This window comes from Catharus ustulatus, chromosome 5 (assembly GCF_009819885.2).
Source record: "Catharus ustulatus isolate bCatUst1 chromosome 5, bCatUst1.pri.v2, whole genome shotgun sequence".
NCBI lineage: Eukaryota > Metazoa > Chordata > Aves > Passeriformes > Turdidae > Catharus > Catharus ustulatus.
This window is the reverse complement of record NC_046225.1, coordinates 28,781,721-28,799,646: the sequence shown is the minus strand read 5'-3', so window position 1 is coordinate 28,799,646 and position 17,926 is coordinate 28,781,721. Positions and strand designations below refer to the sequence as shown.

The 17,926-nt window shown below is 41.2% G+C and overlaps 1 protein-coding gene across 5 annotated transcripts in view; it reads left to right on the top strand.

Moving 5' to 3' along the window:
- The window catches only part of SH3D19 (SH3 domain containing 19), a 100,582-nt gene that overhangs the window by 32,636 nt on the left and 50,020 nt on the right, over positions 1-17,926 (top strand). For all 5 annotated transcript variants that reach the window (XM_033059843.2, XM_033059844.2, XM_033059845.2 and 2 more), the window contains one exon: positions 14,533-14,573. In XM_033059843.2, coding sequence (XP_032915734.1) covers positions 14,533-14,573 — 41 coding nt within the window. The remainder of the gene's footprint in view (positions 1-14,532; positions 14,574-17,926) is intronic.

The following is a 17,926-nucleotide window of genomic DNA, read 5'->3' as shown; positions in this document are numbered from 1 at the left end:
TTTGGTTTTACTATTATGATTCTTCTATTTCATGTCATTGGACTTGTCCTTCCCCATCCCCTCACACACCAGTATCTGGTATCTAGTATTAGAACCTGAAAAGAGGTTGTAGAAGTAAGAGGATTAGAGAAAATGGCCTTAAGATGAGACAGGGGAGATTCAGATTAGATATTTTTTAAAAAATCACTGTTATGGTAGTCAGGCACTGGACTAGGTTGCTCAGGGAGGTAATGGAATCACCATCCCTGTAGGTGGTCAAGAGATGTCTGGATCCGGTGCTGTATGATACAGTTTAATGGTTTAGTGGTTCAGGGGTTGCAATGGTAGTGCTGGGTTGACAGTGGAACTTGATCTTAATGGTCTCTTCCAACATTGATGAGTTTATGATTCTATGAATACAGTATTAATTCAAATAATCCAGATATTGTTTTGTGATTGGACCAGGTCAGGAAGTTTCTTTCCTCTCCCAAAACCACAGTTTCTTTGGACAACTGTTTTTAAAACCATCGTGTTGTTTTACTTCGTTGTTTCCACAGGCCCTTCTAAAATAATAGGTCCATGAATAGCTAAAAGCGTGTAGTGCTCCTGACAGGTGGAGGCTACACAACTAGGAGGAAAGAGAACAATATGATGGGACAAGTACTTTAATGACAGCTGCAGGAAAGGCTTTCTCACAACACTTTACTGGTGTATAGGACAAAAGATTATTTGCTTTACTATTCAATCTGTCTTCTTTCCAAGGCTGTTGACAAGGACATGAGTTGTGTTAAATGAACTTTTTACAGAGTGAACTAACTAGAAATACTTTCTGTTAATAACAGCATTTATTTTTTCCCACCAAAGACAGATCTGAAATGACAACACAGTTCTCTGGTGCAACTTGATGCCATTTCGTCTTGTCCTTTTGCTTGTTATTTGGCAGAAGAGACAGACCCTCACCTTGATACAACCTGTATTCATATGGTTGTAGAGAGCAATAAGGTCTCACATGATCCTCTTTTTCGTTGGGGTAAACACCCACAAGTCCCTCAGCTGCTTGTCACAAGATTTGTCCTCCAGACCCTTCACCAGTTTTGTTGCCATTCTCTGGACACTCCTAGCACCTCAGTGTCCATCTTGTAGTGAGGGGCCCAAAACTAAACACAGAATTCAAAGTATGGCATCGCTAGTGCCGAGTACAATCACTCTGCTGGTCCTCCTGACCACACTGTTTCTGATACAGGCCTGGAAGGCTACCTGAACATATTGTGGCTCTTGTTCAGACACCATCAACTAGCATCCCCAGGCCTTTTTCCACCAGGCAGTTTTCCAACCACTCGTCCCTCAGCCTGTAGCAATGTCTGGGGTGGACCACGTGAAGAACCCTGCTCAAGCAGGGTCATGATAGAGCACATTGCAGAGATTGTGTCCACACTGTTCTTGAGTATCTCCAGTGAGGGAGACTCAGTTGAAAAATTTGGCACGGTCACCTGCACAGTAAAAAAGTTCTCTCCATGTTCAAGTGAAACTTCCTGTGCATCAGTTTCTCTCTTCCCTCTTGTCCTGTCGCTTGGCACCACTGAGTAGAGTCTGGCTCCATCCTCGTCACCCTCCCTGTAGATACTGAGACATTGATGAGGTCCCCTCTCAGTTTTCTCAAAGCAGAACAGGCCCAACTCTCAGCCTGTTATTTTAAGGGAGATATTCCAGTCTTACTATCATCTTAGTTGTCCTCCTCTGGACCTGCTGCATGAGCTCCATGTCTCTCTTGCACTGAGGAGCCCAGAACTGGACACAGCACTTGAGATGTGCTTCACCAAAGCTGAACAGAGAGGCAAGATCGCCTCTCTTACTCTGCTGTCATTGCTCTCTGAAAGAAGTGATACTTTGTATTTATTAGCCAACAGTGGGTTTTCATTAGGGTTTTTTTAAATTCATTCACACTTCTAGTAGCATACACACAGTGTGTTGTGGCAAACAGTACCAAAGCTTAACCTTATGTTGCACATTGAAAAGTTTCTTTGGCTCTTTTGAGCTTGATGTCTGCTAGTGTTTCTATGTTCTGTGGTGTGAGACTGAGCTTTCCTATAGCTTTGCTGCTTCTTAAGAAAGTTAAAGTGGTGTTGTTCTGCTTTTAAATAGATCATGTAAATCAATTAGGTATTCTTAAGGAAAAGGTCACTATTACTTTTGGAGGCCAAGAGGCATTTTAAGCAAGAGACAAGAAGGTTGACTGATAGAAGAAAAAGGAGGGGAACAATTTACTGCCTTTGGAATTAAGGGCATCACTGAGAGCAGAGATTAGAGAAATTATCTGCTTATGTTGTCTGAATCCAGGGCCTTTAAGTTGCACTGGAGATTGAAAAAGTTTCTGTACCTGTCCCTGTAAAAATTATTGATCAAGCATTAGAGGTTAGAGATGAAGTGGTTGTTATAAGAGAAGGGTAACACCACTGGTCTCTGTTTTTTCTGAGTTTTTTTCAGTTGCTGGAGTAAGCTGATACTTCGTGACTCTTTTTAATTTCCTCTGCCTAATGACATGTGCCACATTGATTGAAGTGCATGGAGGAGCATATGATAAAGCAATGTGTTTGATGAGGGAAGGGTATTGATATCTGTGGCTGTAAAATGTTTTGGAGAGATATTTCTTATGACTGTTGCTCTGACAAGGTCCAGTTCAATCTGTTCTACAAGGTGTTTGTTTCTGAAGCCAAATTTGGTTGAGTGGCAAAAAATCATAGTGATTATTTCGTGCAAGTTGTAATCATCCATTAGAGACTGCAGTATTTACTGACGTGCCATGTAATTTGAGGTCCATGATGTTGTAAGACAGTCAGGATATATGACTGAGGGTGGAGGAAGTTCCTTTTGTCTTGTAGTATGTTTGCATGGTGGCTTGCTCAAAGATGAGCTCTCTGGAGAAATGTCCCCGGAGGTTAAAGGCCTTCTCCAGATTGTTGAGGTAGGTATTTTGTTCTTACAGCAAATTCAGTGCTGTTCCTGCCTATCAGGATTTTGCAGTGGGATATATGCAGGTTTTGCAGGCATTGGAATGATTTAAAACATTTCTTTGGCTCTGTGGGTCAGTGCTTCTATTTCACTCTTAGAAAATAATTTGAGTATGTGTAAACTTGAATGCTTTTCCCCAGCCTGGGCTAGCAAAGGTGTTAACTTTACCTACACACTATACCCACATTTTTGTAAAATCGGAATTAAAAACTTAAAAAATAATCTTTGATGCGTATCTTTTTGGAGTGGTTGACCTTAATCTCAGAGTTGCTGGATCACTGTGAATGTGTAAAAAGGACTGAAGTTTAAGGTCATGTTTAAACTCGGAGGTAAACATTGCAGACCTACAGATATGTGAAATGTATGGTTTGTTGTTATGTAGTGCAAATTTCTGGTGAATAATTTTCTGTCTTTTGTAACCAAAAGCTTTGTCAATATCTGTGACATAGAAAAACATGAAGCATTTCAAGAAGGGCAAGGGAAAAGTGCTCAGGAAAACATGCCATTTCTCTGACTGAATTTCATGCAGGGTACCTTCTGGAAAGACAGGTCCAGAAGTGTATGGTTAGGAGATTTTATTTGACAATTTCTGTGTCCTGTGCATTCTCTAAGGGTCACTGCTACAAGTTCATGGACCTCACATACTGTAGGGTGTTACTGGGTGAGTCAGCAGTACCTTGCAACAAGATGTGATCATGCATGAAACTGGTTTTACTTTTGCAAGATTTTGATGTAAGAGGGTTGAAAATTAACGTTTCTGCTGCTTTTTAAATTATTTGTTTATAAGTACAAATGACCTGTTTGAAACCAGTATGTTTCTTTATATGGATAACCTTGTAGTATTAACCACATCTTTTGTCTGTTGGTTCACATTTATGTTGTAGAAGGGGTTTTGGTTTTTTTGTTTTGCATTTTTAAGAACTCAGCTAAAGCGTCACTATGTTTGATGCAGATGTATTAATATTTCTGTCATGTAGGCTCTCCACAACAAATGCCTTTGTTCTCAACAGAGATCTATAATTAAAACAATCAACAAATTTGGAAATTCCCTTTGTTTCCTCATTCAGCTAAAGTTTAAACTCAGCACATTTCACACTGCTTGTTTGACTTGGCTGGCCTATAAAGAAGGTAAATGGGCTGAAGGAGCACATAAATCCTATGGCATGGGACTTGTCAAAGAATTTAGCTTTGGCAATTTTGATTTGAAATTCTCAAAGGTGCTGAAATGATTTTTTGGCACTGAGGTCGCACCAGTACTGAATGCTTCTTGTAATCCCAGTTCTGTAGGTTAGGTTGGACTTAACATTTTAGATCCCAAACATCTGTCTTTTGTATTACAGTGCTGGAATCGTGCTGCTAATCTTTGACTAAGTAACATCCAGATACTGTTTCAACTGCTGAATGCAGAACCTATTTAGTAGTGTTCCTGGGAAGTGAGAGACAATAATTCACCTGTCAGAGGCCTCTGTTGCCTCAAGATTCTCCAGGAGCTCCTTCCTTATTACTCTAGATTCTTCTCAAAGGATGCACGGTACTTAAAGCAAATGGACATCTATTTTACAGATTTTTACACAGGAAACAAACATATCTAGGCAAAATAAGAAACACCTATGGCTTGTTGCCTTGGTCTGATTACTGCTGTGATGTCTTTGGCTGTATACTTGCAAGCACCTGAGCTTTCTCCGCTGGATTCTTCTAGCATATGCATCATCTGGGTTCTATTGAGTTCTTGCTCTTGTAGTCAACACCCTTTTGTTCTTGCTTGTTCTTCTCTGGAACAATGGTATTTTGTGTTTCTATTCTGAAGTTTTTCTGTTTTCAAAAACCCAGCTGAAATACATCCATCTTTTAATTTCTTTGGGTAATTTACCCACCCATGCTTTATCACTTTCTCCTTACTGATCTGCAGATAAGTGATTTAGTAAGGATTTAAGATACTGCTATAAAAGTAGTGTTATCTATTTTATTACAATTATTATTAACGTTTCTGGTCAGATGAGAACATTGACATACCACTTTTTCCCTTTACAATACTTCAAAGACAGTCTTACCACTCTACTCATTATCTTCTATGAAATATACAAACTATTTGAAGAAAATCTAATATTCATACTTTATCATGGTCAAAGCCCTGTAAAGACACCTTGAATGCTGTGGATCCAGATTTACTGGTTTTCTTTATGCCTTTGTCCTGCTCATGCTTCATGATTAAACCAGATTTTATTCATCTATGATGTCAATTATAGAGGTTCTGGAGCTCGTCTAGCCACCAGGTTGTATTTGATGTACAGAGATGTATGAAGCAAGCAGAATGTCCTGTGGCTAGAGAAGGCTTTGATTTACTGACTGAAATGCAACTGCAAATAGTTGAATCAAAAAACCATTCTTCAGAAATAGGCTTTATTTTGTACTCTTCAACTGTAAAAGTAGCGCACTATCATCTTTTCCCATGTGCAGAAACTCCATAGACATTAATGGTAAAGTATTTCCATCAGCAGAAGCTGCACTTTACAGCTAAATTGTTCTATTTGAAAGCGCTGGTTCTTCCCTTCTGTTTTTCATGGTTACTTTCATGTTTGAATATAATGCTGACTGGGTCCAAATATCCTGTCCCTATCACTTCAGTGATACTTTCGTTTACATTTACAGTGTTACATTGCTATTATGCTATTATTAAAATTATAGATGTTTCCTACTCCTGTAATTATTTACTACCAAGATTAAATTGCCATTAATAATAAATATTATTTACCAATTTTAATTAAAACATACTAGCATGCTTATCATAACAGTGAGTGTGAGAGATGGCATAGCGGGGTAGCCTTTTTAGCTATTACAGCAGGGCCAAAGTCTTCCTGTAGCATGCATTTTTTTTTATTGGGAGCTGAAATCAGTCAATATGCAATAAAGACTGGGAGTGACTTGAATCATTCTCTAAGGATTTGCCTTTCTGGAATGGCTGTGTTTATACAGTCGTCTTAGGGTTAGGGGCAGTTCAGCTTGGATTGTTGACTGGAAGAAAATGCTGTAGGAAATCTGTCTAGAATGTCTGTAGCTCAGGATCAGGAAAGAGTTAGTTCAGGGTGCACACAAGCCAAGTGACTCAGATTCACAAAAAATTTGGGAGGAATTTCAGCTTCAGGGTCCAAGCTGGACATTATTAAATGTGGAAGATGTTGTAACCTCATGACTTGTAGGCTGCTGTGAGAATTGGAAGTGTGAAATGTTATCATCTGCTGCCATGATTTGCTTTCCTGCCTGTGTTCTGCCTTAAAATCGAAGGTTTGATTGCTAAAATATGATCCCAAAGTATGACAGTGACAAGCGCATGAATATGTAATAAGTGGTTGAAGAAACAGCTAGCGGAAATTCTTGAAAGGATTTCCCTATGCTAATCAGTGTGAACTATTTTAATTAGCAGAGCAGCTGGACTTTAGCTGCTGCTTAGCTGCATCTTCACGTGTTCAGACAGTGGGAAGTCACTGTTGTGGCATTCATTAAGTGAGGCAGAAGCAGAAATTCTCAGCATATTGATGAGGATTGAATTGTCACTGGACTTAATTGCTGTTTCAGGATTTCTTGCTTTTGGGGCTGAACCCAAGAGAGAAGTAAAGTTGTGTGGGGATAAGTCTTAATTTCTAGATGACCTATCTATACTATTGAGCATGCAATTTCTTAGGTGACTAGATCTTTTTTAGCCTCCTGGACTCACTTGTATGATCTAGGAGAGAACATTGAAGTGTTCATTTTACAGAAAGACTGTGGGGACAGGCTGCTGTCAACTGTGTTTTTTCTGGTGCTTGTCTGATCTCCTAATGAGTCAGTATAGATCACCAGCACTAACAGAAAAAAAAAAAAGAATGGATCAGCTGATAATGAAGGATGAGAAGAACAGCTGGCATGAGGTATAGCTGGCATTTGGTGATCTACCGTCAGATTAGTGGCAGAGTGGTGTACTTAAAGTTTGTTTTGTCAATGGAGGCTGAGCTGCTTACCTCAAGGACTGCTGCTGGCCTCCCCATCCACTCCCATCACTTCTGATGCTCGTGTGGCTCTGCAGCCAGTTGGAGCAGTTGCCTGTCTGGCTGAAAACTAATCAGGATATTTGGGATGGGATTCTTTGTTGTAAACAAAATCATGTGGTGATCCAGCAGACTTGCGACCATGCAAGCAACAACACAGGAGAACTGGTGGAAATGGTGAGTATGGGGCATGGTGAACCAGGAGTACTGGCTGTGCACTGTCTACTTCTCTTACACTGATGGGGAAAGTGCACCTGGACTCCATGTCTGCAGTGAAATAATTTTGGTGACATTTGAAACATTTTATGCTTGAATTAATGTCTTCTAATAAGTTTTTAGAATGTTGCAGTGTAGTACACTGGCTGTTAAAAAGACGGCATGATTTCTAAAGAAACTGAGAGGAATATATGATGCTTTTTATTAAACTAGTGTTTTGCCTTACAGTAATTTCAGCATGAGCTATTTTAAATTCGTGGCTCACATTCCAAGAAGTCACAAGACATTAAAAATAGCAACATTTTAATTCTTTTTGCTCCATGTGTGAGTACAAAGTAGGTTTGATAACCATCACAGTTAGACGTATGTTTAACTTTTACACCAGTAAGTGATACTGATACTTTATGAAAAGCTTCATATAACTTGACATAAAAGGTACGTTTTGAGACCTTGGAATAGATGGTTCAGAACATTAATTTTTTAGAACAACTGATCATTCTTTTTCATTATTTTTGTTGAATTTTTTCCCCTTTAAGCTTTTATGTATGTCTAGAGTGATGTATGAAAAAAGTGCTATCAGTTTTCCTCTAGAATATTCATTGTTATGTCAGTTCAGGTAAATAAACTAAAGGTCCTGGTTCAGATAAAAGGGTTGGGATTTGTACCCAAGTCCTGAGAGAGAGAGACTGGCACTCCATGATTCTTTGACCAAAAGCCCTTTATTGTTTCAAACAGCTCTTTTTATAGCCTTCTAAATGTTTCTCTGCAAGCACTCTGATTGGTTCAAAGTTTGACTGTCCAGCCTCCTCTTGACCAACTTTGGCTTCTGCAGCCAGGCAGAAATCCATCTGACCACCCCCTGTCTTTTCTAGATTTTTCCCCTGTGGGTTGTTTTCCACCACAGTACCTTTTTTCCATATATGGCCCAGTACAAACCAGCTTGTACTGCCACAAAAAGGAGTAGGAAATATGAAGGTGTGCTCAATTCCTGCTGAGAATCTCATGCAAGCCAGTAAGAGGGTATGGAAGTAGATGGCAAAGAGATGATGAGACAGGCTAGAAACTTGGGATGTCTTTTTTATCTGAAGCAGTATCACAACCCTCCCTAGATGGCTGTGGGTAGGCTCATATGCAGGAAGGGAGCAGTCACAAGCCAGTCCTGCCTGTGATCTCCAGAGGCAAGTAAAATCCATAAATCCTCTGCCTATTTGCACTCAACAACCAAGCTGCCTCACCGTCAACCAGCTTGTGGGAATATGCCCATGTGGTGCCCACCACTGGGCTGGAGATTCTGTTGCTCCTGAAGGACCAGATGAGTGAAAAGACAGCCCAGAACCTCCAGGCCTCTTGGCTTAGGTAGCTGTCCTGCTCTAGGCAGACGCAATTTCCTGCCTGCTCCTTTGAAGATGGCTGTGTGATTTGAGCTTTGTTCTGCTTAAACAGCACCTCCCCTTCTCTGCTTTGGTGGGGACTGCTGAGGTGAGTGATGCGCACACAGTTGCTGCGTTGGGTCACGAGTCAACCCTGCAGGAGCAACCTTTCAAGAAGCCTGGTAGCTACACTGAAATTGTCTTTGAAGAGAGACAATACTCAATCAAGGAAGTGTCAAAGCAGAGCCCCTAATGAGGGAGAAACCATGGTTTACGCAGAGTAAGTGCACTTACTCCACTGAACAGTTTACAGCTCTTTGCCCGGTTTATCTTGTGGCAATTTTATTTGCCTAATGTACAGATCTGAAACATGCTTTTGAAGCATTTTCCCCAAGTGTTTATGTTTAGGAAACCTGCTCTTGAAACTCAGAGCAGAGCCTATCAGAAAGAGTACAGTAATTTCACAAATACAAACCGCACTGTTTTGACCAAAATTTTGCTCCCATACCGGGAATGCGGCTAATATTCAGGTGCGGCCAATATGTGAATAATTTTCTGACATTTTCAACCCTGGGAGTGCAAACCAAGTCGGTGCAAACTGCAAAGTCGAGCTCCTGCCAGTAAAACCCTGCATTTACGTGGTTGTTACAAATTGATACTCTGTTGCGCGGCAGGTGGAGCTGCTCTGTGCAGGCAGCACAGGGGGTGGGGAAGGCGGGCAACTCTCTCCTGCTGGCCCCACGGCTTGGGGGAAGCAGGGACTCTCTCCTGCTTGGCCCCACGGCTCGGAGGAGGCAGGGGCAGCTCTCTCCTGCTTGGCCTGCAGCTCAGAGGAAGGCGCGCAGCTCTCTCCTGCTTGGCCCCGTGGCTCGGAGGAGGCAGGGGCTCTCTCTGCTTGGCCCCGCGGCTCGGGGGGCTCCCGTCCCCGCGTGCCGCCGCCGCAGGAGCAGGCAGGCTACATCCCCGCCTCCCATGGCCGCCGCAGGTGCCAGCGGGCTCTGTGCCCCCCCTGCCACCCCGGGGCAGCGCCGGGCCGGGGTGACCGAGCCCAGCGGTGGCAGCGGCCAGCCCCGAGCATCCCCGCTGAGCGGCAGCGCCGAGCTTGGCCACCCAGCACTGTCGGCAGCCCCGAACCCTCATGACCTGATCCGAGCCAGTAAACCCTGCCCTGCCGCGGTTCTGTTACTATTTGGCAACTTTGTTGCACACAGGTTCTCGCTGCGAACACAGAGTGGCTTATACTTGGGTGCAGCTTATTTATGGACAAAAAACAAAATGTTTGCCAACACCCAGAGACGCGGCTTATACTCAGTGCGGCTTGTATTCGTGAATTTACTGTAAGTAGGTGTTGAACAACTTAAAACACACCACTATAGATTCTTTATCTTTCAGAAGTGGTGACCCATAGGACCGTTTTCATATTGCTGCTAACTTGGAAGCATGCAACTGCTTTCAGCATAGCAGGCACAGCAACTTACAAACCCCCTCTGAACTTACTGAGTGGGTTTTTCTGGGTGCAAAGTGGGTTTTGAGGAGCTGGCAGGGGAAATTCATCAAACCTATTGCCTTAGTGGAAATGAAACAAAGTTTTTACTTTAAATTAACAGTTAGCAAGGTCTAGGATAAATGTGCAGATGTGAGAGGAGTTGCTCTGGTTGTCCACTCCTGCATGCTAAAAGCGGGGAGGAGGGGTGAGGAGATGGTGGTGGAGGACTGGCTTGCATGTTTACTTAGTCCATATTAGATATGATTCTGGTGTTGTTGCTAATGCTTATAAAGATTCCTTAATACTTTGAAACTTCCTGCTGTCTGCAAGGTTTTCTTCCAACAGTATGAGTTTGGACTTCACTTGTGTACATTGCAGGGCGGCACAGGAGCTGCTGTCTCCCACCCCCACAGCTAGTTATTGTTGCACTGTCCCCTCGGGTGTTTTCATGTAATTGTGGGTGAGTCAGGTTTTGGATGGTTAACTTTTCCTTGGCATATGCGTTTGTGAGGATTTTTTTTCCTGCCTTCTGGTTTATTGCTGTGCCTTATGAACAGAAGGAAGAGGTGGAAAAGAGGCAAGGACCACACAGTACACTAATTGCTGCATCTCCTACCTCATCAAATAGGAAAATTAAATTTGATTTGGTTATGTTAATCATTTGGGTGGCTTGAGCAAAAACATGTTATTAACTGTGGAGCAGAGTAATCTTATCACTTCTTTCTTTGCAACACAGAATAGGAGACCAGGAATTGATTTCTATGGGGCAGGGACAGGTAGGTTCAGCAAAAGATATGGGTAAAATCACCAGCTGCCCCAAGAACAGCATCTTATTTAAATTACTGGGGTTTAGTGTGTAACGAAGTTAGGAAGTTTGCAGTTCCTTTGCAGGGCTTCATGGGGAAAAAAAAAAGGCATCTACTGTAATTTCCATGTTTTTAAAGGGCTTAAATAATTGTAAGCTAGATGTGAATCAGACTTTCCTGGGGGTAGGAAATGTAGTGCTTTGCCAAAAGGTTGTTGATTAGTGACTTGTTAATGGAAAGTGGAAAAGCAAAACTGTCTTCTAACAGCTGTTTTTGCCTGTGAGCTCATAAATTTTCTAATAGAATCATATTATCCTGGGTTCTAAGTTACAGATAATTGCATATTTGAGCTGCCTTGCTGCCCATGATAAATCTATTCAATTTCATTAGGTGGTTTCATGAAAGGTTTTACTTCTTAGTTCTTTGCATTTTGATTTAAAAAATGCTTTCTATGTATCCTCATGCTGTATGAAAACTTGAACTTGTGTCTACATGATGACTGCTATGATTTCCTGCCAGAAGTACTTGCTTTTATATGAAAGCATTTATCAGATTCTGGGGCAAATTGCAATAGGTCAAGGGGCTTTTGCCAGTGGAGGAAAGAACTTGTTCCTTTTTGTTCTTACTGATACTTGAATGTGCATGCTTCATAAATTTCCTAATTTCTGCCTATAAAACTTAAATGAATCCTGAAATCTTCATATAGAAAGTTATTGCTGCTCCAGAAGATTTCAGATTCATGTTACCGGACTTTGGTCTTCTTCCTCTCCTTTTCTGATAATAAATACAATTAAAAACCTAAAGATTGTAGTTATTCAGAGAAATGAAAGCAAAATAATAAAACTTCAGAAATGAACATCCAAAAGAAAGAGACTTGAGATACGAGGAACTAAGAAAAGACTCCAGGATATCTCTGTGAGGAACACAACTAAAAGTGTTTCTTAAAGAGAAGGCTGTGTTATGATGGAACACTTTGAAGGAAAATTAGAACCCTTTTCTGCTAATGAACAGAGAAATATGACTGATAGAAATGTTTTCTAAAGCAGCTTTGTGAGCAGTGTGGATTGGGTCCAAGGCACATTTGAACTGTTTCTGAAACCAGACAAATAGGCATTGTTTATCCTAGACTAGCCAGACTGTTTCAGAAAACAATTCTGTCAGAGCAACATTCATTTCTAGTCTTAATTGATTTCCGAATGACTGTACAGGGAGGACTTTTTCATCCACATCTTTTTTGACAGTCTCTTTCTTCTTTCCTCCAAATCCTCCTGCTCTTCATCACACTGGAGCAATTGCAACCATCACATGCATGTGGAGCTAAACTGAGCTCTGACAGAGTTGGTATGCTGCATGCCAGCAGCCCCCAGCAGACTGAAAATGCTAATGCATTCCCTGTTACTAACATTCCTGCTGATGAAGTCTGATGCTGGAAGGTTTCTGGAAAAGGCTTGATTAGTATACCTTTGTTTTGTTGTTTAGATACTGTATTAATTTGAACCAGATAAAGTCTATTTATTTTCAGCCTTTAAAAAGTGCATTCAGCACTTCCAGAGGCTTCTCATCAATAAATGTTGTTTATCTCTTGTGTTTAAAAGAGTAAAAAGAGAAAAAACTCGTCTTTTATGAACTGGTTGGTTGGTTTGTTTGTGTTGTTTTAATTCCTCTGCAGCTTAGCACCAAGTGGAAGAAAATATATTAATACCATGTTCTTCAAATTGCAACATTTCTGAAAGTGATAATCCCAAAATAGATTTGATTTTTACTTGCAGAAGTAGTAGGGACTGTTGTATCTGTTAAATAGGACATTCAGAGGAGCCTTAGTCTTACTAAGGAAACCAGTTGGTAAAAGGAAACATTTTTCTGTCCTTGTGTATCAACAAATATTTGTTGTCTTCCTAACACCACCCACCAAGTTGTTACTGAAAAATGTTATCTCAACTGGAAGACAAATTTTTAAGTAATTGTTAAAAAATATTTAGCAAAATTACTTCACTATGTAAAGTTTATTTATGAGCATGTTAAGTCATTGCATGCTTAAAATCTGTGAATATTCACGCCCACATGAGACAGAATGTGAACTTCAAGACAGAATTGAGAGAAATAATGGATTTAATAATTGGCTTTCTATGTTTGCAGAGTCTTGAAGCCAAGCTCTAACCTGGTTTTCATTAAAAGTGGTTGGGTATGGTTATATAGTCCAGGAGTTTTGGACAAATTCCTGTAAGATAGCAACAGAGGGGTGTCCTAGTTTGGAGGACAGGTGTCTGCTAAGAAAGGCAGGAGCCTCTCTTTGAAATGGAGAATGCAACTCCTCCCCCCTCCCCCCCAATTATTATAATTTTGAAATCAATTGGCTCTCAGGCAAAGATATGGGAATTAGGAATAACAGTTCTTTACTAGGGAAATTAAAATATAAATACGGTACTACAAAGGAACAAACCCCAAACCCCGACAAAGTCAGAGTACAACCTGACACCCTGTCAGGCAGGGTGTTGGTAGCAGCCTGATTAAATGGTGGCTGCAGTCCTATTGCAGTCACAGATGTGGTTTAGTTGAAGCAGTGGTCCTGTAGAAGGTGCAGTTTCCCTCTGGAGGTCCAGTGGTGATATGGAGAAATCCGGTTTCGCTCTGGAGTCCACTGGAAAAACGGGTTCCCTTAGCGTCCCAAACCTCTGTTTTTATCTTGGTAAGAAATGTTGGGCTCTTCCCCCTGTCCGGAGCAAGTTCCAATGGGATGAAGTAGTTTTATCAGTCCCACAGTGGGACTCAGTGGGCCATTAGCAGAAAATGACTCGCTGGAGGAAGGATGGGTTATGAGAAGATAAAGAACCATGCCCCACCTGGTTTCAATGGGTGGCCCATTAGCAGAATATCTCCCCCGGAGGTTAGGATCACTGCCCCCACCCTCAACAGATACCTTTTATCACACCCTGTATTGTAACCCAAGACAAGGGGAAAAAACAGCCTTGGCAAACCCTTTACAATATATGGGGAATATTTACATGATGGTCCTTACAGTAATTTCATGATTATAAGCCACACCATTTTGACTAAAATTTTGGTCTGAACCCGGAAGTGCAGCTTATAATCAGGTATGGCCAATATATTGATGAGTTTCAGAAATTTGCCAGCCTGGTAGTGCAAGCCCGTACGGCCCCAAGCCGAGCTGGAGCCCACCTGGCCCCGGCCGGGGAAAAGCGGGGCTGATCGAAGCCCGCATGGTCCAGGTGGAGAGGCGACGGGGTCAATCTGAACCCACACAGCCCCGACGGGGAGGTAGCGGGGCCGATCCTAGCCTGCATGGCTCCAGAGGGAGAAAAGCGGCCCCGATCCAAGCCCGCGTGGCCCCGGCAGGGGAAATGCAGGGCCGATCCGAGCCTGCACGGCCCTGAGCCGAGCCAGTAAACTCCGCGATCCCACAATTCTGTTTCTGCTTGGCAACTTTGTGGAAGTTGTGCAAGCATCCTCACTGTGAATGGAAGTGCGGCTTATAATCAGATGCGGCTTATATATGGATGAAGACCTAAACGTTGCCGACACCTGGACGTGTGGCTTATAATCAGGTGCGGCTTGTAATAGTGAAATTATTGTAATTGTTTTCTCTTTGAGACATTAACAATGTTTTAATTTTTTTTTTCAACAAGCCAAGGACCTTTGTCATCCATAAGAGCAGCAATCAAGAGATGTAAGTTTACTTTTCTTTTTTGAGAACTATAATGTTTTAAGTCTGCTACCTTTTTTTTTTTTAGTAACTGTTTAACTTGGTGTGCAAAAGCAAAGTAGCTGTAAGTAAGTGAGTAGTAAGCTGAGGTGCTATAATTTCTTTCTTTCTTTTTAGACCATCTTTTTGTTCCTTCTTTCCAGTTCCTAACATTTTCTTATTTATACACTAATGCATGCATGCACAGATGTGATCCGTCTCTGAAGAGCTTGGGTTAGACATGCCCAATTTTTAGTTCATTTGACAAAATAGAAGATTGTTTTATTTTAGTAGAAATGTGCAGCAACTGCTTATTCACTGTACCAGGGACAGAATTAGACTCATGTACTAGACTTGTTTTGGAAAATAAAAATTTGTTTATAAAACTTGAATGAAAGTCCAAATTCTTCCCTGGTTTCAGCATTTAAGTCCTTTTCCTTTTTCCCTGCTCATGATGTTTCCAGGCAGAGACTTCCTTCAGATACATCTTTCGAAGTATTTTATGCTGTTACTTTCTTCTCTTTTTTCAGTTTTATTTCCTTTCTGACCATGACTTTATTTTCATATTAATGAAACAACCATCAGGATTCTGCTATGGGGAAAAACAAATTAGTGTATGTAGTACTGATTAGTTTCTCCTGGACCTATTAGTCAGGAACTCATTAGTGTGGATTAGATTGGAGGTAGTGAAAGGGCATCATGAAAGCTTTACTCAGAGCAAGTCTGCATGGTACTGTTGTTAAAATAAAGCGCTTTATTTGTGTTGTTGCTGCCACAGGGGGAAACTGGAAAACAGAGAGCACCAGATTATGGAGGGCCTTCTGTGGGTGGAGTCAGAAATTGATTCAGACCGCCTAAGCCCCAGTACCTTGCCAAACTGAGAAAACATCTCAGAGATCATTAAGCATTTGATATCTGTTTTGGAAAAAGTACTAGCAAGGGATTCTTTATTTTGAGGCATAATCACAGAAAAATCCAGTCAAGAAGCTGTGACTTATGTTATTTGCTTATAACGTTTGAATAACTATGATGAAATGTAAGTACCATGTGAATTATTCACATAATAAGCTAGCAAAATAATATCCATGTACATAACAAGGCATTGTATATGAAACTATAGTTTTTTGTACACCGGTACCCAGTGCTGTTAGGATGGACCTATATTACAATGGACACTGAATAATTCCTAACTCCCCATGCCATTAATCTGGAAAAAGTATGATATTCGCTGGACAAGTGTATTTCCTAAATAGAGTTAGAAATCTGTCTTTCTTAATCCCTGATTCTTTGGGCTCTTACTCTCAAATTTTCAAGAAATGTGGTATGTATGTACAGGTTTTCAACTTGCCCACCTGTGGACAGTGCTGTATATCACTTTGTTTTGATAAGTCTCCCCATTTCTTGTGGCCAGAGAGAAAGAAGGTTTATTTTCCTTTGGTGGCCTGACCAGAGCTCCAGATAGAAAGACAGTGTTGTTTACAATTCTTTGATTGCTCCATAGGGTTCAGAAAAGTGAGCCCAACTTGAAGGAAGCAAGCACATGAACATGAGATCTGCTTAGAACTAATCTTTTGATCTCACCTCTTAAAAAATTACCCCGGGATCTTTAATAATGGTCTCAGACCTGGACACACCCCTCTTATCCCTCAACTTCCACTGAAATCAGTGAAACTATTTCCATTGATGCCAGCACAAAAAAAGTGCACTAAAATGCCAAATAAAGTAGAAAGAGGCAAACCAAATGCTGCAGCAGTGAGACAAAGAGGAACAGTGTTTTCACTTGCTTCTTCACTCTTCCAGACCAGGGTGTTGTTAGGAAGCAGGGCTACCAGAAGCAAAAATGTTATCCTAAAATGTTGGAAGAACCTATAGGCTTGTTCTATTCTCATTTTGTCCTAAGTTAATAGGCTGAATGAAGGATGCATAACAGCTTATATGCACTCTGAAGCTGTGGCTTTCCATTTGGCAGTTTTGTAGCCAGTTTTGGCTGTGTTTTGTTTTTTATTTTGTTTTGCTTAGGGGCTTCCTAGATTCTTTTGGCTCCCACTTTTTCCCAATTTAGATCAATTCCATGACCTCATTCTGTTTCCCTTCTGCACAAACATTTGGGCTGGCATAATGCAGAGAATGGTGCAGAAGCAGGAACATACAGCCCAAGGAAAGGTGTAGTGCCTTCATAAATCATGATTGTCACATTTGAGTAAAACTGCAGGCTTGCTCTAAGGGCGTAGTTACGAGGATTTTACTCAGCAGTCGTACCAGCCTCTATGGTGTCAAACAGTTAGATTAGCTGTGAAAAGGGTATAGAGGACTACCCTGGGGATGGGAAGAGGAATCCCTGTTACCCCCCAAGGTTATATTTTTATCAGTTCCTTCCCTGAAGTTGCACAAAGAAGCATTGGAGCCAGGAAACAGAGGCAGGAAAGAGATTGCTGTTGGGGGTGGAATATTCCTTTCCCCGTGCTGCTGGTTGTCTGAGCCCAAGGTGAGCAGGTCCAGGGAGGTAAAGTGAGACAAAAACTATATAGATGGCAGGTGTTTTATCACTGTGCACTCACTGTGGGGCCGCGTGAGTTCTAACGTTCATTCAAGGGGAATAAAAAAATCTATGTTTGGAAGGGGAATTGGACATTACCATCTCTTTAGCTACATTCAGGCATTAAATCAACCTAGCTGTAATGTCAGACAATCTAATATTTCCCTGAGGTGCCTGGAAACAGAACCAGAAAAGGAACAAGACCCTCCCCCTTGTGCCAAGAAACAGTTTGGGAGAAAACAGAGATGCATCCATATCTTTTATTCACAACCTTTCCGTACAGAAATAGTCTAATCAGATGTTGGGTGAAATCAAGGCTCTTTTTCCTGGTGTTGGCTTGAGGATTATCTGATTGTTTTAGTGTTCCTCGAAGAAGGATCTCTGCAGTCCTGTAACACCTTTGATATTTCAAAGACTACAGGCATGGCCTCTTTCATGGGAACATTCTTTCAGTTCTTCAAACTGCATTACTTTGTAGGTAAGAGAGGGAGTATTTGCCCACCCTTGAGCCTTTCCTTGAGATAATAAATAACTTTTATTCCTAGGCGTCTATATAGTGAAACAAATAGCTTCTTAATCTAATAGTCTCTCTATTTCATAGAGTTGAAAGAAATATCTAACCTGGTTTGAGAAAACATTGAAAGAAGGTGTGTTTTTAAATATTAGCACGTCCTTGTTGTAGAAAGGCTTGGCCTATTTGAGGCTGTCTTTCCAATCTTTAATGTAAAATTAGACTTGCTTTTAAAACACTCTGCAATGACAAAGCTGTTCAGTATTTCAAATAAGTTTGTTAATGAAAGCA